Source organism: Schistocerca nitens, chromosome 11 (genome assembly GCF_023898315.1).
Source record: "Schistocerca nitens isolate TAMUIC-IGC-003100 chromosome 11, iqSchNite1.1, whole genome shotgun sequence".
NCBI classification, from domain to species: Eukaryota; Metazoa; Arthropoda; class Insecta; order Orthoptera; family Acrididae; genus Schistocerca; species Schistocerca nitens.
The window spans coordinates 74733842-74756309 of NC_064624.1; the positions used below are offsets into that span (position 1 = coordinate 74733842).

Genomic DNA, 22468 nt, shown 5'->3' on the forward strand with positions numbered 1-22468 from the left:
ATAAGCAGATTCCATATTTCTAGATTTCTGGAAAGCATTTAATGCAGTGCCCACTGCAGGCTGTTAATGGAGGTACGAGCATATGGAGTGAGTTCACATGTATGTGAATGACTCAAAAACTTCTGAAATAATAGAAGCCAGTATATTGCCCTTGATGGAAAGTGTTCATCAGAGACAAGGATATTGTCAGGAGTGTCCAAGGAAAGTGTGACAAGACTACTGCTGTTCGGTATATACATAACTGATTTGGTGGACAGAGTAGACAGCAGTCTACAGTTGTTTGCTGATGATGCCATGGCTCACAGTAAAGTGTTAAAGCTGAGCGACCGTAGGGAGGTGCAAGAAGACATACACAAAAATTTGCAGTTCATGTGATGAATCACAGCTAGCCCTAAATGTGGACAAATCTATTTTAATGTGGGAGGGTAGAAACATAAAACCTGTAATTTTTAGATACCACATTACTAGTGTCTTGCTTAACACAGTTAATTCATTTAAATATCTGGGCACAACATTGAAAAGTGGTGAATGGTCAACTTCTGTTTATTAGGAGATTTTAGGAAAGAGTGGTTCACCTGCAAAGTTAACTGCAGATAGGATGCTGGTGTGACCTATTCTTGAGTACTGTTTGAGTGCTTGGGATATGTACGAGGTCGGATTGAAGGAAGACATCAAAGCATTTCAGAGGTGGGCCTCTAGATTTGTTACTGATAGGTTAGAACACCGCAAAAGTGTTACAGATGTGCTTTGGAAACTCAAACGGGAATCCCTAGAGGGAGGGTGATGTTCTTTTTGAAAAACATTATTGAGAAAATTTAGAGAACTGGCATTTGTACCTGACTGCTGAATGATTCTACTGCTGCCAACATACATTGTGCCTAAGGACCATGGAGATATGGTATGAGAAATTAGGGCTCACACAGAGATATATAGAGAGTCCTTTTTCCCTCACTCCATTTGCAAGTGGAACAGGAAAGGGAATGACTAGTAGTTGTACAGGGTACCTGCTGCCATGCACCGTATGGTGGCTTGCAGAATATCAATGTAGATGTAGATGATTTAGTAAACATGGGGTGTTTGGAGGATTTGTAAATTTTGCATCTAAATTAAGATTCAAATTTGAAGACAATAAGAGACCAGTGCAGTCTTCTACATTGTTTTAACACCATTTCAAATGAGTAACCTGATCACCTCAAGAAATACCATATCCCATGAGGAGACAAGGGCAGAAATTCGAAAAGTCTGCTTCATAGCTGTCACGAATGATGATAAATGTTTTGGAACACACTAATAAGGTCCTTGTTCTGTGGTATGCATTGAATGCACAAAAATTTGAGCTTTTAGGGGGAATTCTTTTTACAAAACAAAATGCCAAAAATGTATCACAATATAGTTCAGAACTAAGCATAATTCTTCAATGAAATTGACAAACTGATAGCTCAGTTCAGACATCCTGAAGTGCCAATTTCTTGAAAGGAAAAAAGCAGGAGTTAAAGTAAAAATAACAGCAGTTAACAGTAACTAACATTTCATTCACTGTTATGTACATCAACTTAATTTAATAATGAGAAATGCAAGTATTACACAAAATATAAAAATATTTTTATTTTATGTTCTCCCTGTTCCAACATTCTGCTCAATGCCACTACAATGAGTGATATTTCTCAAAAAGCAAGTGAATGTAAGCTTTCCACACCCATTTTCTACAAGGTGGAACTTCAAAATATGGATCATAAACAGTAATGGAAATTTCTGAACAGAATAAATGACTAGTAGTTACTGTAAAATATTGAAGCAAGTAATTCAAAAATTGAAGCAGTTTTATTATAAAAAATCATAATTATATTGGGCAACAAAATTAAAACTGTATAAAATATAGTGAAGATACTTCATTTCTGTTACTGACAGCTTGGGAGTTATCAGGTTCGATGAGCAGTGCAATGGAGTATCTGAGACCAGTCTTTAAAAATAACTTCAGTAAAATGGAAATGACACTCAAAACCCCCAAAGATGTAGCATCCATCATAAAATACTTAAAACGTAAGTACTCTAGTGGATATGATAACATATCAGCAAAGTTAATCAAAGAGTGCTCATGTGAGTTGAGTTCTATCTTTAAGTTATCTGTGAAATCAATCTCTTTTCAGAAGAACATTTCCAGACTGGCTAAAATATGCCAAAGTTAAGCCTCTTTACAAGAAGGGGCATAAAAGGATACCATCCTAACTTCACTTTTGACAACTTACTCAAAAATATTTCAAAACGTTGTGTTCAACTGTCTCCTTAGGCACCTGGCTGCAACTAATATATTGTCCAAGTCACAGTTTGGGTTTCTTAATAATTACAATACAGAAAAAGCTATTTACACTTACAGTGAGAATGTTCTTTATTCATTAGACAATAAATTAGAGGCTCCTGGCCTTTTGTGTGACTTTTCAAAAACCTTTGCCCATGTGAACTACAGCATTCTCTTAAGTAAATTAGACTAGTATAGTGTCACTGCCTGTGCTGCAAAATGGTTTGAGTCCTATGAAACTAACAGGAAAAAAAGAGTGTCATTGTAAAATACCTCTGCAGTAGGCAGTCAGTTTTCATCTGACTCTTAATTAATCACATGTGGTGTTCCTTAGGGTTCCACCTTGGGTCCATTGCTTTTTCTTGTGTACATTAATGATCTCTCATCTGTTACATTTACACATGCCAAGTTTGTTTTGTTTGCAGATGATACAAACATTGAAATACGTAGCAAGTCAAGTACAGATTTAGAAATAGTTGCTAAGCAAATTATCACTGACATTAATAAATGGTTTAAAGCTAATTAACTGTCTTTAAACTTTGATAAGACCCACTATATGCAGTTCAGAACCTGTGCGAGATTTCCGTGCAGCACGTCTTTAACATATGAAAATATGCAGATTGGAGAGGTTGACTGTATTAAATTTCTGAGGTTACAACTCTATAATAAACTCTGTTGGGAAGGGCATACCACAGAATTGCTTAAGTGCCTACAAAAAAGTCTGTATTTGCAATGAGAATGATGTCAGACATAGGAGATATAAATATAAAAAAATTGCATACTTTGCTTACTTTTAATCTATTGTGTCATACGAGATCATATTCTGGGGTGACTCATCAAACCGAGCAAATGTTTTTAGCATGCAAAAGTATGTAATAAGAACCATTTTCGATGTAAATTCAAGATCATCAGGTAGAACCCTGTTCAAGAAACTTTGTATTCTAACCACTGCTTTTCAGTATATTTATTCCTTAATGAAATTTGTTGCACGTAATATATCTGTATTTCCAACCAACAGCTCAACAGATACTATCAACACTAGAACTAAGAACAAGCTACATAAAGACCTAAAATCACTTACCTTGGTAAAAAAAGGGGTCTAATATTCAGGAACACACATTTTCAATGAATTGTCAGCAACCATTAAAAACTTGGTTGCAGATGAAGCACAGTTTAAACAGAGCTTGAAAGATTTTTTGAGAGGCAACTCTTTCTACTCTATAGATGAATATCTTAACAGAGACTGTTAGACCAGCTTTAGTAAAAATGTCTGTTGAATTTCAGTTTTGACAGCACTTGGTCACAAAAATCAAGATTAGATATTTTGTGTATGATAAATTTATTGAAAGTACATAACAATCCTTCAGTCTTACAGTGTAATAATTCTGTAAATATTAACAGTTCCAGTTTACTGTAATGTATTTGCCTATTTTGACGATCTCCTGACAAATGATCAAGGTAGCAAGCATTATATTCAAATCAAATGTTTTATGGTTTTTTATGTTATACTTTCTGACCCGCCCCCCCATGAACTGTGGACTTGCCATTGGTGGGGAGGCTTGCGTGCCTCAGTGATACAGACAGCTGAACTGTAGCTGCAACCACAACGAAGGGATATGTGTTGAGAGGCCAGACAAGTGTGTGTTCCTGAAGAGGGGTAGCAGCCTTTTCAGTAGTTGCAGGGGCAATAGTCTGGATGATTGACTGATATGGCCTTGTAGCACTAACCTAAACAGCCTTGCTGTGCTGGTACTGCGAACGGCTGAAAGCAAGGGGAAACTACAGCCGTAATTCTTCCTGAGGGCATGCACCTTCACTGTATGGCTACATGATAATGGCATCCTCTTGGGTAAAATATTTCGGAGGTAAAATAGTCCCCCATTCAGATCTCAGGGCGGGGACTACTCAAGAGGATGTCATTATCAGGAAAAAGAAAACTGGCATTCTACGGATCGGAGTGTGGAATGCCAAATCCCTACCTCGGGCAGGTAGGTTAGAAAATTTAAAAATGGAAATGGGTAGGTTAAAGTCACATATAGTGGGAATTAGTGAAGTTCGGTGGCAGGAGGAACAAGATGTCTGGTCAGGTGAATACAGGGTTATAAATACAAAATCAAATAGGGGTAAAAATGAATAAAAAAATAGGAGTGTGGGTAAGCTACTACAAACAGTGAAATGAACACATTATTGTGGCCAAGATAGACACGAAGGCCACGCCTACCACGGTAGTACAAGTTTAAATGCCAACTAGCTCTGCAGATGACGATGAGATTGATGAAAGGTATGATGAGACAAAAGAAATTATTTGGATAGTGAAGGGAGACAAAAATTTAATAGTCATGGGTGACTGGAATTTTATAGTAGGAAAAGGAAGAGAAGGAAACACAGTACGTGAATATGGATTGGGGGTAAGAAATGAAAGAGGAAGACACCTCATAGAATTTTGCACAGAGCATAACTTATCCATAGTTAACAATTGGTTCAAGAATCATGAAAGAAGGTTGAATACAAGGAAGAGGCCTGGAGATACTGGAAGGTTTCAGACAGATTATATAATTGTAAGGTAGAGATTTAGGAACCAGGTTTTAAATTGTAAGACATTTCCAGGGGCAGATGTGGACTCTGACCACAATCTATAGGTTATGACTGTAGATTACAACTGAAGAAACTGCAAAAAGGTGGGAATTTAAGGAGATGGGACCTGGATAAACCGACTAAACCAGAAAGTTTACAGAGTTTCAAGGAGAGCGTAAGGGAACGGTTGACAGGAATGGGGGAAAGAAACAGTGTAGAAGAATGGGTAGCTTTGAGGGATGAAGTAGTGAAGGCAGCAGAGGATCAAGTAGGTAAAAAGACAAGGGCTAGTAGGAATCTACATCTACATACATACTCCGCAATCCACCATACGGTGCATGGCGGAGGGTACCTCATACCACAACTATCATCTTCTCTCCCTGTTCCACTCCCAAACAGAACGAGGCAAAAATGAATGCCTATATGCCTCTGTACGAGCCCTAATCTCTATTATCTTTGTGGTCTTTCCACAAAATATAAGTTGGCGGCAGTAAAATTGTACTGCAGTCAGCCTCAAATGCTGGTTCTCTAAATTTCCTCAGTAGCGATTCATGAAAAGAATGCCTACTTTCCTCTAGAGACTCCCACCCGAGTTCCTGAAGCATCACCGTAACACTTGCGTGATGATCAAACCTACCAGTAACAAATCTAGCAGCCCGCCTCTGAATTGCTTCTATGTCCTCCCTCAATCCGACCTGATAGGGATCCCAAACTCGAGCAATACTCGAGAGTAGGTTGTATTAGTGTTTTATAAGCAGTCTCCTTTACAGACGAACCACGTCTTCCCAAAATTCTACCAATGAACCGAAGATGACTATCTACCTTCCCCACAACTGCCTTTACATGCTTGCCCCACTTCATATCGCTCTGCAATGTTACGCCCAAATATTTAATCTACGTGACTGTGTCAAGCGCTACACTACTAATGGAGTATTCAAACATTACGGGATTATTTTTCCTATTCATCTGCATCAATTTACATTTATCTATATTTAGAGTTAGCTGCCACTCTTTACACCTATCACAATTCCTGCCCAAGTCATCTACATCCTCCTACAGTCACTCAACGACGACACCTTCCCGTACACCACAGCATCATCAGCAAACAAATGCACATTGCTATCCACCCTATGCAAAAGATCATTTATGTAGATAGAAAACAACAGCAGACCTACCACACTTCCCTGGGGCACTCCAGATGGTACCCTCACCTCCGATGAACACTCACCGTTGAGGAAAACGTACTGGGTTCTATTACTTACGAAGTCTTCAGGCCACTCACATATTTGGGAACCAATCCCATATGCTCATACCTAACTTAGGAGTTGCAGTGGGGCACCGAAACGAATGCTTTCTGGAACTCAAGGAATATGGCATCCCTCTGATACCCTTCATCCATGGTTTGCAAGATATCATGTGAAAAAAGGGCGAGTTGCATTTTGCAGGAGCAATGCTTTCTAAAGCTGTGCTGATGCATGGACAGCAACTTCTCTGTCTCAAGGAAATTCATTATATTCGAACTGAGAATATGTTCGAGAATCCTGCAACAAACCGATGTTAAGGACATTCGTCTGTAATTTTGAGGATCAGTCTTTCTACCCTTCTTATACACGGGTGTTACCTGCGTTTGTTTCCAGTCGCTCGGGACTTTACGTTGGGCAAGACATTCATGCTAAATGCAAGCTAAGTAAGGAGCCAATGCAGTAGAGTACTCTCTGTAAAACCGAATTGGAATCCTATCAGGACCTGGTGATTTACTTATTTTTAACCCATTCAGCTGATTCACAACCCCAGGGATGTCTATCACTATGTCCTCCATACAGGAATCTGTACGAGACTCAAATGTTCGTATGATCCTCCTCCGTGAAAGATTTCTCAAATGCTAAATTTAAAATTTCAGCTTTCGATTTGCAGTCTTCCATTGCCAGGCCAGACTGATCAGTGAGTGACTCGATGGAAGCCTTCGACCCGCTTACCGCTTTTACGTAAGACCAGAATTTCCTTGGGTTTTCAGCAAGATCTTTTGCTAAGGTATGACAGTGGTAGTGGGTGTATGCTTAACGCATCACTGTTTTTACAGCATTACGAATCTCTACAAACTTTTGCCTATCCTCATTCTCCCGATCTTTCTTGTACAGTGAGTGCAACTGTCTTTGCTTCCTGAGCATTCTCCAAATTGTGCTGTTAAGCCACGCTGGGTCTTTTCTGCCCGTAACCCACTTTTTCGGCACATACTTGTCCAATGCGTGATTTACAATATGTTTAAAATTTGACCATAATTCTTCCACGTCCATTGTACCAGAAGTAAATGAAGTCGATTCATTTACTAAGTGGGATGCTAACCACTGCTTATCTGCTCTTTCTAGTAAGAATACTCTCCTAGCCTTCTTGACAGACTTTTTAACTTTCGCAACCATAGTCGTAATGACAACATCATGATCACTAATTCCTGTCTCAACACTGACAGTCGATGAGGTCTGGTCTGTTTGTGGCTACCAGATCTAAACTATTTCCATTACGCATTGGCTGTTGATTTAGCTGCTCAAGACAGTTTTCAGATAAGGTGTTCAAGAGTAATTCACACGACTGCTTGTCTGTACCACCTTGGGTACCAGAAGATGTATTGAATTTAATTGATGAAAGGAGAAAATATAAAAATGCACTAAATGAAGCAGGCAAAAAGGAATACAAACGTCTCAAAAATGAGATCGACAGGAAGTGCAAAATGGCTAAGTAAGGATGGCTAGAGGACAAGTGTAAAGATGTAGAGGCATATAGGGGTAAGATAGATACTGCCTACAGGAAAATTAATGAGACCATGGGAGAAAAGAGTACCATTTGTATGAATATCAAGAGCACAGATGGAAACCCAGTTGTAAGCAAAGAAGGGAAAGCACAAAGGTGGAACGAGTGTATAGAGGGTCTATACAATGGCAATGTACTTGAGGACAATATTATGGAAATGGAAGAGGATGTAGATGAAGATGAAATGGGAGATATGATACTGCCTGAAGAGTTTGAGAGAGCACTGAAAGACCTAAGTCAAAGCAAAGCCTCAAGAGTAGACAACATCCCATTACAACTACTGATAGCCTTGGGAGAGCCAGCCCTCACAAAACTCTACCATCTGGTGAGCAAGACGTACGAGACTGGCGAAATACCCTCAGACTTCAAGAAGAATATAGTAAGTCCAATGCCAAAGAAAGCAGGAGTTGACAGATGTGAAAATTACTGAACTACCAGTTAAATATGTCACAGCTGCAAACTACTAACACGAATTCTTTACAGACGAATGGAAAAGCTGGTAGAAGCTGACCTCAGGGAAGAACAGTTTGGATTTCGTAGAAATGTTGGAACATGTGAGACAATACTGACCCTACAACTTATCTTAGAAGATAGATTAAGGAAAGGCAAACCTATGTTTCTAGCACTTGTGGACTTAGAGAAAGCTTTTGACAATGTTGACTGGAATACTCTCTTCCAAATTCTGAAGGTGGCAGGGGTAAAATACAGGGACTGAAAGGCTATTTACTATTTGTACAGAAACCAGATGGCAGTTATAAGTGTCAAGGGGCATGAAAGAGAAGCATTGCCTGGGATGGGAGTGAGACAGGGTTGTGGCCTCTCCCCGATGTTATTCAATCTGTATATTGAGCAAGCAGTAAAAGAAACAAAATAAAAATTTGGAGTAGGAATTAAAATCCATGGAGAAGAAATAAAAACTCTGAGGTTCACCGATTCTGTCACAGACTGCAAAGGACCTGGAAGAGGAGTTGAATGGAATGGACAATGTCTTGAAAGGAGGATATAAGATGAACATCAACAAAAGCAAAACGAGGATAATGTAATGTAGTCAAATTAAGTCGGTTGATGCTGCGGGAATTAGATGAGAAAATGAGACACTTAAAGTAGTAAAGGAGTTTTGCTGTTTGGGGAGCAAAGTAACTGATTAGGGTCGAAGTAGAGAGGATATAAAATGTAGACTGGCAATGGCAAGGAAAGCATTTCTGAAGAAGAGAAATTTGTTAACATTGAGTATAGATTTAATTGTCAGGAAGTCGTTTCGGAAACTGATTGTATGGAGTGCAGCCACGTATGGAAGTGAAACGTGGATGATAAATAGTTTGGACAAGAAGAGAATAGAAGCTTTCGAAATGTGGTGCTACAGAAGAATGCTGAAGATTAGATGGGTAGATCACATAACTAATGAGGAGGTATTGAATACGATTGGGGAGAAGACGAGTTTGTGGCACAACTTCACTAGAAGAAGGGATCGGTTGGTAGGACATGTTCTGAGGCATCAAGGGATCACTAATTTCGTATTGGAGGGCACCGTGGAGGGTAAAAATCGTAGAGGGAGACCAAGATATGAATACACTAAGCAGATCCAGAAGGATGTAGGTTGCAGTAGGTACTGGGAGATGAAGAAGCTTGCACAGGATACAGTAGCATGGAAAGCTGCTTCAAACCAGTCTCTGGACTGAAGATCGCAACAACAACTTTCTGTCATGTTCCACACCCATGAGAATCATCTCATTTTTTGGTTCTATGGAACAAAAACTGATCTAAACTAATCGTAAGACATAGTTTTCTATACTAAAACATGAACAGAATGCATGAAAATTTACAACCCTTAAAAAGCTGCTTTACTGAAATTAGAAAACATCAAATGCAGATCAAGCCACTGCAGCAGCAACATGAATTTTAGAACACCTAAATGATAACAATGTCATCATACTATGTCTCGTGTTGACATAATTTACAAATAAACATAATCACGAGATATTAGCACATTTAAAGTTAATGAGCATAAAAAAATTCAAGACTGCTTTTTTAGAATTAAAAAAAAAAACTCAAAATCCTGCGAGAATCCTTCAAAGCCACTCATTGGAGAAGCTAAGCGAGTGTGGGACTGTATGTGTGTTGATATAATTGGTAGATATTCTAATACTAAATTATTCAAAGAAAATGCTTCACTAGTTTTAAGAATGGACATCCTACAGAGAAGACAGTACTGACCAGTGAAGCACATACCATGATTGACAAAGAAAAGCCTGAAACTGAACTAAAAGTAATCTACTACATGTCTGATATCTATGATATTGCTCATGTAATCTGTAAGGGGCAGTCAAATAGAAATGAGACAGACAGAAAAAAAGGAAGTAAGCTGTTCATTATTTCAAACGTTGTTACCATAAATGTTAATACATTTTTCCTACTGTGAAGCAAGATGGTCAATGCCTTCACAGAAATAAGTTTTTTGTGGCCTACAGAACAATGATTATACTCATAAATACGGAAAGTGCAAGGGGAGAAATTAGGACTCTATGAAGAATTTGTATGGACTTTCCAGTGAAACTTCAGCAGTGTAGCTGAAAAAACCTCAATAACATGCGGGCCTGGCCACATATTGTTGTTTTGAGCACACTGCAGAAGTTTCAACAGGTCTCACTTACACATCCTCCACACTTGCAATCCCTCCCAAGGTGATTTCCTTATTCTTGAAACCCTGAAGAATGACACCTGTGGCAAGCAATCTTCTTCAGATGAAGAGGTGTACGCCTGGGTACAATTATGGTTCCAGAAGCAACTGCAAACATTTTACCATGAAGGCACTGAGTGTCTTGCCTCACAGTGGGATAAATGTATTAGTAGTTACGATAGTTACTTTTAAAATAATAAATGGTTTACTTAGTTTTCTTCCATGTGTCTCATTTTCATTTGACGGCCTCTTATATCATGTAATTACCTAGACTGTTGCAGTTCCCATGACTAAAAAAGAGGCAGAATGCTGCTTTTAACAATGGAAAGGATAAAAACTTTTCTAAGATGCATTATGAATTCAGAAAGGGTAAATGTGTTGGCAGTGCTTTCAATGAAGAAAAGTTTCCACACAATGGAAACCTACACACACACACACACACACACACACACACACACACACACACACAGACAGACAGAGAGAGAGAGAGAGAGAGAGAGAGAGAGAGAGAGAGAGAAATTGAACATGGCTTTTCAACTTTGCAGTCCAACACCATGATCACTGAACCACAATGCCCTGGCAGTTTTACACTGCTCCTTATTGCTTCTTGAGCTTGAACTGTTCACTGTTTCTATTTTGCCTTTTTTTTCCTTCCTGTTTTCATGCTTGATACTTGTTCAGTTATTAACAGGCTCTGTTACCATTAAATCTGAGGGGGGATGTGATGGGGAGTTCCACTCATACATTGTCACCCAGAAAACAACAAAAAATTTTCTTATCTGTTTGGGCAATTTAAAACAAGAAGAGTGGCTTTCACTTTAAAATCAACAGAACAAGCTTTAACTGTAGCAATTTACATTTAAGAAGTAAAAATTGTATGAATTTATTCTTTTACGATTTTATCAAGTTTCTGAACAAATTTTCTTTTTATACATGATTGTTTCCTTTTACACAATTTTAGAATAAAGGCTAAAGATTTTATGAAGTAGCACTCACACTAATTTCAACTATGATCCACCTCTGTTCACCCCCCCATTGATGGAACAGAATGGCGAAGTCAAGTAGGCAAAATCTGCCATTGAAAGTACAGTAATACTGTTCACTTAAATTAGATAACCTCCTCTTGACCTACACATACTCTTCTTATGGTAGTAGATTTTGTGCTTCGGTGTTTTTTAATTTTTATTTTGTTGTTAGCTTAATGTCTGTGGCACATTGTGAAGGTTGCATGTGAAGCTGATGATTTCTGCAAGAGTGAATCTTCCAGATTTTAAAGGCTAAGCGAAAGGAAAAAAACGACAGTACATATGAGGATGAAACTGCTCTATATGCTAAAGCATCTCAAAGAATTTTCCACATCACATGCCAACTATTACGTTTGGAGTCCAGTACGACTGCATGAAATGAAAATGATGCCTATAGCAAGCACAAGCTGCAGTGTGGTTTGTAGAAGTAAAATATCCAGTTATTGTACAAAGAAATTATCCTAGGTTGTATGGATGTGATTCACCTGGTGTTGAAACAGTTAAGAACTGGGATCATAAGTTTCTAGCAACTGGAACTGATCTGAAAATTCTGGTGGTGAACATCATAGTGTTTTGGAAGAGGCAACAGAGGACATCAGACAAGCACTTCTCAGGAGAGAGAAATTCAACAGGCATTTTGATGTTCCCTGATCGACACTGCATCATGCAGTACACATACATCACCATACGTATTACTATAAAGTGCAAATTCTGTAACCAAGTGACAAACCATGCTGACAATTTTCTATGGATATGCTGAAGCATATTGACATGAATGGCAGCTTTCTAGAAATATGTTTATTCTCGGATGAGGAAATCTTCCATGTATCAGGAATGGTTAATAAACATGATGATCAGATATGGGGCTTGGAACTTCTGCACACTACTACTGAACATGTTTGCAACAGCCCTACACCGAGGATCTGATGATGTCTGACAACATGTTTTCTGAATTGTTCTGCTTGGCAGAAAACATAGTGAATGGGTCAGCATATCTGGATATGTTTGAGCAGTTTATATACAGAACTTGCAAACCAACATCGACTTTCAACAAGATGGAGCTCTGTAACGTTGGTCATTATTTGTTTGGAAGTTCAGAGATTGAAATTCCCCAGTTGCTGGACTGAATGCAGATAACCCATTGCCTGGCCACCAACATTCCCTTAAAATTACCCTGCTTAGATTAGAGAAGGGCCGCATGTATGTGACCAAAAAGGATGATATTCATATGTTAAGATGTGATACTGATGTGATTATAACAGTGACACATGACATGTTACGAAGAACATGGCAAGAAATTGAAAACAAAGTTCATATTCTTCATGCTAACAATTGTCAACATGTAGAGGTGTATTGATGATTATTAAAAAGCTTCTTTGAGATGCTCCAACATATGACACCATTTCATTATCATATCTACTGAAGTTCTTCTTGAGCTTCTAAAATTTTGGAAGTTTGGAAGCGACACCATGGATAGGGACAAACTAACACCCTGCACTGGCATAAATAATATGATAAATACACTACTGGCCATTAAAATTGCTACAGCACGAAGATGATGTGCTACAGACACGAAATTAAACCAACAGGAAGAAGATGTTGTGATAAGCAAATGATTAGCTTTTCAGAGCATTCACACATGGCTGGCGACACCTACAACATGCAGACATGAGGAAAGTTTCCAACCGATTTCACATACACAAACAGCAGTTAACCGGCGTTGCCTGGTGAAACATTGTTGTGATGCCTCGTGTAAGGAGGAGAAATGCCTACCATCACATTTCCAACTTTGATAAAGGTTGGATTGTAGCCTATCGCGAATGCGATTTATCATATCGTGACATTGCTGCTCTCGTTGGTCGAGATCCAGAGGCTGTTAGCAGAATATGGAACCGGTGGGTTCAGGAGGGTAATACGGAATGCTGTGGTGGATCCCAATGGCCTCGTATCACTAGCAGTCTAGATGACAGGCATCTTATCCGCATGGCTGTAATGGATCATGCAGCCACGTCTCGATCCCTGAGTCAACAGATGGGCACAATTGCAAGACAAAAACCATCTGCACGAACAGTTCGATGATGTTTCAGCAGCATGGACTATCAGCTCGGAGACCTTGACTGCGGTTACCCTTGACGCTGCATCACAGACAGGAGCGCCTGTGATGGTGTACTCAACGACGAACCTAGGTGCATGAATGGCAAAACGTAATTTTTTCGAATGAATCCAGGTTTACAGCATCATGATAGTCCAATTCGTGTTTGGCAACATCACGGTGAACGCACATTGGAAGCGTGTATTCATCATCGCCATACTGGTGTATCACCCAGCATGATGGTATGGGGTGCCATTGGTTACATGTCTCGGTCACCTCTTGTTCGCACTGACGCCACTTTGAACAGTGGATGTTACATTTCAGATGTGGTATGACCCGTGGCTCTACCCTTCATTGGATCCCTGCAAAACCCTACATTTCAGCAGGATAATGCAATACCCCATGTTGCAGGTTCTGTATGGGCCTTTCTGGATACAAAGAATGTTACACTTCTGCCCTAGCCAGCACATTCTCCCAGTCTCTCACCAATTGAAAACGTTTGGTCAATGGTGACCGAACAACTGGCTCATCACAATACGCCAGTCACTACTCTTGATGAACTGTGGTATCATGTTGAAGCTGCATGGGCAGCTGTACCTGTACACGCCATCCAAGCTCTGTTTGACTCAATGCCCAGGCATATCAAGGCCGTTATTATGGCCAGAGGTGGTTGTTCTGGGTACTGATTTCTCAGGACCCATGCACCCAAATTGCGTGAAAATATAATCACATGACAGTTCTAGTATAATATATTTGTCCAATGAATACCCGTTTATCAACTGCATTTCTTCTTGGTGTAGCAATTTTAACGGCCAGTAGTGTATTTGTTCAGAAACGTTTTTACGTAAGCTGCTTCAACAGTCAAATATTCTGCTCACGAATAAACAACAAAAGTCTTGATGGAACTAGATAACTAAATTGAAAACAAGATGCAAGGATAAAGAGGAAGAGCAATATGACTGCCTTCTAATGTTACTGCTCTTGCTGAGCTGCTGTTATATCTTCTGGAGCAATCAAATACGGTGGTTTGAAAAGTTTGTGTAACACCCTTTATCTGTTCCCCACAGTGAGTAGAAATGTTCTTATGACATTTGTTAAGGGCATCCACTATTAATTTCACTCCAGCAATTGATAAATTCAACTACCACTACTCGCCTCTTCATCTTACGACCCTTGAAAATTTTGGTAAGAACATTAGTCTCTCATAACAGCGAATTCACCATCCAGCATTTGCAGTTCAGCAAGACATAGAGTTGATGTTTCATATTGGGTCAACATGCTGCTGCTCTTGGCTGTTTATACAAGTGTGAATTGACTTTGTGAGAAAAATAGATGGTGACCATTAATCTTCACAAAAAATCCAAGATGCGATTTTAAGATAAGTAACAGTCACTTACTATGTAATAACTGTAATTGGCATGCACTCTCTCTCTCTCTCTCTCTCTCTCTCTCTCTCTCTCTCTCTCTCTTAGCAACACCAATAATAATAATAATAATAATAATAATAATAATAATAATACTTTAGTTCCCTATGGGAGTTCAATTTTCTGTACATTTTTCATGCTGGTTACGTGTACTGATGCACGTGCACAAAATTTCATTTGAAGTGATAACGTGCATTCTGCTAAATCCTGCTACCTTGGAATCATTCGCAGCTGCCATGTTGTCCTTGAAGAAATTAAATTGAGAACAAAAATTCACTAAAATCATTGAGATTGTAAGAACTAATAGGCTGCTTATCAAGGAAAACATTAACATCTATGGCAAAACAAGTCAAATTTAATAACAGAATTTCACGTTCCACCATGAGAAATATGTGATAGGATATTTCTGGCACTACATCACATAAAATGCAAAGAAGTTAAGGATACTGCAAGGCTGAGAACTGGTTCCTAGAGGCTTTAATTTTTTTAAGTCCTTTGCAAAACCTAAGATGTTCCACATAGAGATTTCTGTGTAGAAATATCTGCTGTTAGCAAATTTAAGAATACACAGAATATCAGCAAAACTGTCAGCAATTATCATTAGAAAGATCAAAAAATATTTGTAACACATACAAAATGTGTGATCAGAATCACAGGATGTTTTCTTTACTTGACAAGCCCATAATTACACCCTCATAGCACACACAACGCATAGAACAAGTGAGCTTTACCTTAAAGTGTTGGCACTCAGTGACTACTGCTCCTGATCATCAATGCAGTGGAAGAGGGAGTTTTCTCCTGGCTGGAACTTGCAGTAATGCAAACAAAATACTCCATCACCATCAGTGAGATGTGAGATTGTGTTTGGAGACATCCTTGCCTCAATCATCACTGATGGTTGTATCAGGAGGCAAATATAGCTGAAGTAACTCCTTAGTTTATATTTGGATTAACAATTATTACAACTAACTGAACTATTGTGAGTATAAAGTGTCTGAAACCAAGTGGAAGTTCCTTGAACAACAGCATGTCAGTATCATCTTTCAATAACAATTTTCTGCTGTTGAACTGATACTTCCATTTAAAAAGTAGCAAAAATGTAACTGCATTGGGTGTAGTGTCTCTTCAATTTTTCTGTAATGAAATAAAACTAACCAGCACAGGAAACAACAAAAATGTATCTGAAAAGCATGTTTCATTCAGTCAAGGTTTCCCCTTGTGGAAGCAGGATCAATTTTCCTATATTTTTAAATACTTTTTCTTTTCTACAGTGCACTCAGAGTGGTTTTTTGCTCCCTATTTCTCCTCCCCCTTTCAATTACATTACTACCTGATGTATTATTTACTCCTATTTTCTTATCTGTCTACTACTTAAGTGATTGAATTAAGATCTTTGTTTTTAAATCAAGGTCAGTACTCTGCACTGTACATGTCCAAGAGCTTTATTTTCATAGCATGTCATACATAACACAATACTTTTAATGTTCCTTCTAATTAATATATAGCAGGACTGTAAAAATATAAAAGTCCCCCTCAGCTGTAACATATGGGGACAGCAACAAAGAACAGAAGCTGACCTCATCATTTATCAAAATAGAGTTCTTAGAAGTTATAGCATTTTCACACATTTTAAAACATTATCAAACACGTGAATGCATGTGTACATCTGAGGCAGTCCCACAAATAGTCTCCCAATTCAGTAAACATATTATTTTGGATCTCATTATTATGCTTAAAAACAGCCACTTCTGAATCCTGCCACATGAATATACATTCTCAGTCAACATCTCGAATTACCTTGATAAACTCAATGGGAAGGCAAACATAAATTAAAATTCTGATTGATATTCAAAGAATGTTTATATAGTTATTTATTTACAGTCATAAATAAATGTCATTTCACAGCACACGTTGATTTTTTGGTTCTCTATCAGCTGAGTCTGCAGATGCAACAAAAAGACTATTTCAAATTTCCATGGTTTCAAACCATCTTAGATAGTAGCCAATACATCATCCACATTTTCCCACTCAAATGTAATTTTATTTACTAAGTAAATAACTATATGGCAGCTTGAAGTCAGAATGAAAGTAAGATAACATCTTTACATTAAGGAAGTGTGGCTTACCTCCTCATCTGCTATATCCAATGGGTCACATTCATGAAGACAGTCATCAAATTCCAAACCCTGCACAAATTGAAGAGCATTAATACGAAAATTAAAATACATTGTTGTGTTTAGAAGCCTAGTTTTTGGTACTATATCCTTAGTCAAAGAAAAAACATGCAATCTCGCTGATGGTTTCATTTAAAATGTTGTGTATTGTCATCATTATACATGGGAAATCAAGATTTTTTTAACACTAACGAATGATTGAAGACAAATTTCAAATTATTGTAGAGACAAAGCTACCCATATAATTATGGTCCCACAAGAACATATTGTGATAGTCTAGCAAAGTGTTTAGCAGTAAGTAACATCTACAAACAAGATACACACATTATGTAACTTAATATCAGCCACTCAATAAGTCCTGCTAATGTCATCATTCTTTTCAATTATATTCCATAGACAAATTTTAGTTGGTTATGCTATCGACACAATAACAATTTACTGTACTTAGCTGTGAGCTAGAATCATTTCTTTATTCATACATTATGAAAACAGGTATTGCTAAATAGGGGGTGAAGTATTGGAACAACCAATTTTTGGTTGGATGCTACTCAAAAGTATTTCCTTTATAAATGTTGAAAATCCATGGATCCCAACTGGGATATTTCAATTCTTAATGAGGAATCTAAATTCACTATTGAGCAACCCATCACAAAAGTTCAACGTAGATTTCTTAAAACATTCAAATTGTGCTTAGTAGCTTCACTGGCGTTACAATACTGCTACAGTACACTATTGGTGTGGGCACTACATGGGCAAACAATGGCTTGATAATTACCGGGGAAAAGAACCCCATGAGAGGAAACAAAAAATCATCACGCGAGTCAATCTACAGAAAACAGAAATAAATCATTACAGAGACAAGCATGGGGATAACTCAGCATGCATCTGGCATGGGCGGCCGTCGGCTTAGCACTAAGGAACAACATTCAACATAATGTGAAAGGCAGGGTCCATGGTAGATGAACTCAGTGTAAGTACTGCCCCACTTGGCTTACAGCTGTCCACAAATTAACATCTCCATCTATGGATCCGCCCATACCCTCCACTGCATGTGTCCTCCATGGTGGCTTACACACTAGTACGAAGTGTTATCCAGGCAAGGGCATCTGCCTCTATCACAACATCCACTAGTGGGAATACTAAATCCTCCTCCCAAGAAAGGCAAGTAAGACTGACAATAGCCAGGCTTTGACCACTATGTCTAGTGCAGAACGAGAGAACCCAGTATTGGATTGAGCTCATAAAACAGGCAATGCAAACAACTCTGATTACAGCAGAAAGGCATGGAGTTGAGGAGCCAACAGGGGTCCACCAGCAGCAGTGGAGGAAAGATAAGTGAGGTGGAGGCACAGGTGAAAGCAGAGGGGGAGGGGGGGGGAGGAGGAGGAGGAGGAGGAGGAGGAGGAGGAGGAGTTGATCAAAATCCATGGGCTCCACATTAGAAGATGCAGGTGCATACTTCACTAGGCCCAAGGCTGTAGGCAATGGGAGAACAGCAGATGGTGTGGAGGGGGGACAATGGGAAAGCACACTGCTGCCAGTAGGAGTCCACACATCAAACAATCTCATGACCAATCTTGTCACCTAGACGACCAGAAGACTGGTGGTCAAGTCACGACAGGGTGCAGGCACAACTGATTGCATGACAGGTCTGCTGTCCCAACTGGCATCCATCACAAACAACTGCCAAATTTTGTGCCCCAGCACAATACCCAGCAGACACCCCTGCCACTGGCTGAAGAACTGGAGCCAAACAGCAGCCCTAAGAAAAAACACAGCATGATACTCTGGGTGCAACAATTACAGAAGCCCCATGGCGTGTGCCCATGTAAACATTCTGCCAGATTGCGTCTGTTGTCTGATGTCACCCGGTATGTAGCCAGAAAGCTTGACAATGCATTGTTGTGGAAAGAGAAATACACTGACTGCTTCATGGGGAACTTAAATGTACGCACAGAGCACTCCATGTCTGAGTTAGATGTCAGGTGAAATGGTGTGGTAGTGAGATACTGAATCCCACCCACTGCAGACACAAAAGACCTCAAACTCCTGCAACACAAATTTCCTACTATTATTGGATACCAGGATCCTGTGGAAACTCTCAATGGCAAAAATAATCAATAATGCCTGAACAGTGGCAATCTAAATTGTGTAGGACAGCTCGGCTATGTTCAGGAAATTGGACAATGCAATGATCATCAACAATCACATTACTGTCCAAAACCAGACACACACAAGTGATGTGCCCCCCGTCCCAGGGGTGCTCTGGTTTGGACAAGAAAGAAAGTGGCACAGTAGCTGATGCAGCCTGGTTCTGTGCACAAGCCCCAGAAATCCACATGAGACATTTGATGTCACTACTAACTGCAGGCCAGGACATCTGCAGGGCACCAGGGGTCATTTACCATACTCACCTAACTGCATGCCCACCAATTAGCAGAAATGACATCCTTGCCACCATCGTCATCCAAAATGAGTCCATTATCTGGGCAATGTTGTCTAAAGAAACTTTGGGCAAAGTTAATGCCCTAGTCTGAATATCAGAATCATGCACTAAGTAGACAATCACAGCCTGAATCAGCAAATCTGTATAAGAGACAGCACATCTGGGACACACAAAACTACACTTAAACAATAGACCCTGAAAATTGGCAATAAAGGCCACATATTACTGCCCAGGGCACTTGTGGTGAAGACCAAAACCAACAAACAGCACCATGGGCTTTGTGGGTACAGAAAAAAACCTGTACCATTGGTGTAGTTTGCTACTGGTGGGGAAAGCTCTTGAAGCAACTCTACATTCTGGTTGATTAGTGATGATGTCATTCTCTGCTGCTTCTTTTGTATTCCTGCCAGTATTGCACAAATGCTGGGTCCATGGTGGCCCAAAATTAACCCTTGGGAAAAGGGAAACAAAAAATAGGGGCATCAAATACATAAGAACGTTCCTCGTCACCATTTTAGTATTTGCACTGGAGTGTTAACACTTCTACATTACACTGTAGGTGTGAACATTTAACAGGCTCAAATGGCCTCAACAATGACTGGGGAATATACCATGTATGAGGAAATGAAAACTCCCCATAAATCAGTCTACAGGAAATGGAAAGTCTGAACCATCGTAGAGATTTGCATGGGGATAACTCAGCATGCAGCTGGCATGGGAGGCTGTCAGCTGATCACTAAACAACACTCAGCATGATGTGCAAGGCAATGTGAACAACAGTTGAACTCAGTTTAAGCACTGGGCTATTCGGCTTACAGCTGCCCACAGGTAAACACCTCTGGCAGTGGATCTACCCAGACTATATGCTGCATGTGACTTCCATGGCAGGTTTCTGCACTGCTCTGTAGCGCCACCCAGGCCAGCTCTTCTGACTTCATCATGTCTGCTGATAGCGATGTTAAACTGGGAAAATAATGAGTTGGAAACATAATTCTACTGTTACAAATTGATTCAAATAATAAATTTTCCAATGTGTGTGCACCCAAATTCGTAAGATATTCCTAGACACAGCTCAGTCTGAAAAAACTCATTGTTAACATACTAGCAGACCATGATGAATAACAAGTGAAAATTAATATAATAAGACTGTATTGTGTGCCCTTCTGTCTAAGGGACTAAATGCTGTGCTACAAACTCCTAGTCAGTCCTTAGGATTTATTGCTTCTTTCACATTTGGATATTATTAGATAACAAGAAATATGTCAAGAAGCACCTGAATGTGCAGTAAAAATGAAAGTGTAGGACTATGTTTAAGCAACTAAGTCAATTCAATTCAAGGCCTGGGGAAGGTATGGTCACACTTGCTTGATCGTAAGTCAATGCTGGTTATAATATTTGTGTAAGTTGATCCTGAACTAAATAATTAAAAACAAAATACAGGGTGTTACAAAAAGGTACGGCCAAACTTTCAGGAAACATTCCTCACACACATAGAAAGAAAATATGTTATGTGGACATGTGTCCGGAAACGCTTACTTTCCATGTTAGAGCTCATTTTATTACTTCTCTTCAAATCACATTAATCATGGAATGGAAACACACAGCAACAGAACGTACCAGCGTGACTTCAAACACCTTGTTACAGGAAATGTTCAAAATGTCCTCCATTAGCGAGGATACATGCATCCACCCTCCGTCGCATGGAATCCCTGATGCGCTGATGCAGCCCTGGAGAATGGCGTATTGTATCACAGCCGTCCACAATACGAGCATGAAGAGTCTCTACATTTGGTTCCGGGGTTGCGTAGACAAGAGCTTTCAAATGCCCCCATAAATGAAAGTCAAGAGGGTTGAGGTCAGGAGAGCATGGAGGCCATGGAATTGGTCCGCCTCTACCAATCCATTGGTCACCGAATCTGTTGTTGAGAAGCGTATGAACACTTCAACTGAAATGTGCAGGAGCTCCATCGTGCATGAACCACATGCTGTGTCGTACTTGTAAAGGCACATGTTTTAGCAGCACAGATAGAGTATCCCGTATGAAATCATGATAACGTGCTCCATTGAGCATAGGTGGAAGAACATGGGGCCCAATCAAGGCATCACCAACAATGCCTGCCCAAACGTTCACAGAAAATCTCTGTTGATGATGTGACTGCACAATTGCGTGCGGATTCTCGTCAGCCCACACATGTTGATTGTGAAAATTTACAATTTGATCACGTTGGAATGAAGCCTCATCTGTAAAGAGAACACTTGCACTGAAATGAGGATTTACACATTGTTGGATGAACAATTCGCAGAAGTGTACCCGTGGAGGCCAATCAGCTGCTGATAGTGCCAACACACGCTGTACATGGTACAGAAACAATTGGTTCTCCCGTAGCACTCTCCATACAGTGACGTGGGTTATCGTCAACTGCACGAAGAATTGCCTCGTCCACTGCAGGTGTCCTCGTCGTTCTAGGTCTTCCCCAGACGCGAGTCATAGGCTGGAATGTTACGTGCTCCCTAAGACGCCGATCAATTGCTTCGAACGTCTTCCTGTCGGGACACCTTCGTTCAGGAAATCTGTCTCGCTACAAACATACCGCGCCACGGATATTGCCCGTGCTAATCCATACATCAAATGGGCATCTGCCAACTTCGCATTTGTAAACATTGCACTGACTGCAAAACCACGTTTGTGATGAACACTAACCTGTTGATGCTACGTACTGATGTGCTTGATGCTAGTACTGTAGAGCAATGAGTCGCATGTCAACACAAGCACCGAAGTCAAGATTACCTTCCTTCGATTGGGCCAACTGGCGGTGAATCAAGGAAGTACAGTACATACTGACGAAACCAAAATGAGCTCTAACATGGAAATTAAGCGTTTCCGGACACATGTCCACATAACATCTTTTCTTTATTTGTGTGTGAGGAATGTTTCCTGAAAGTTTGGCGGTACCT

General features: G+C 39.7%; 1 protein-coding gene across 49 annotated transcripts in view; it reads right to left on the reverse strand.

The window, feature by feature from the left end:
• The window catches only part of LOC126212861 (zinc finger protein 83-like), a 1762073-nt gene that overhangs the window by 78820 nt on the left and 1660785 nt on the right, over positions 1-22468 (reverse strand). For 47 of the 49 annotated variants that reach the window (XM_049940350.1, XM_049940352.1, XM_049940318.1 and 44 more), the window contains one exon: positions 17020-17079. The exons of the other annotated variants lie outside the window; for them this stretch is intronic. In XM_049940350.1, coding sequence (XP_049796307.1) covers positions 17020-17079 — 60 coding nt within the window. The remainder of the gene's footprint in view (positions 1-17019; positions 17080-22468) is intronic. 49 annotated transcript variants of the gene reach the window in all.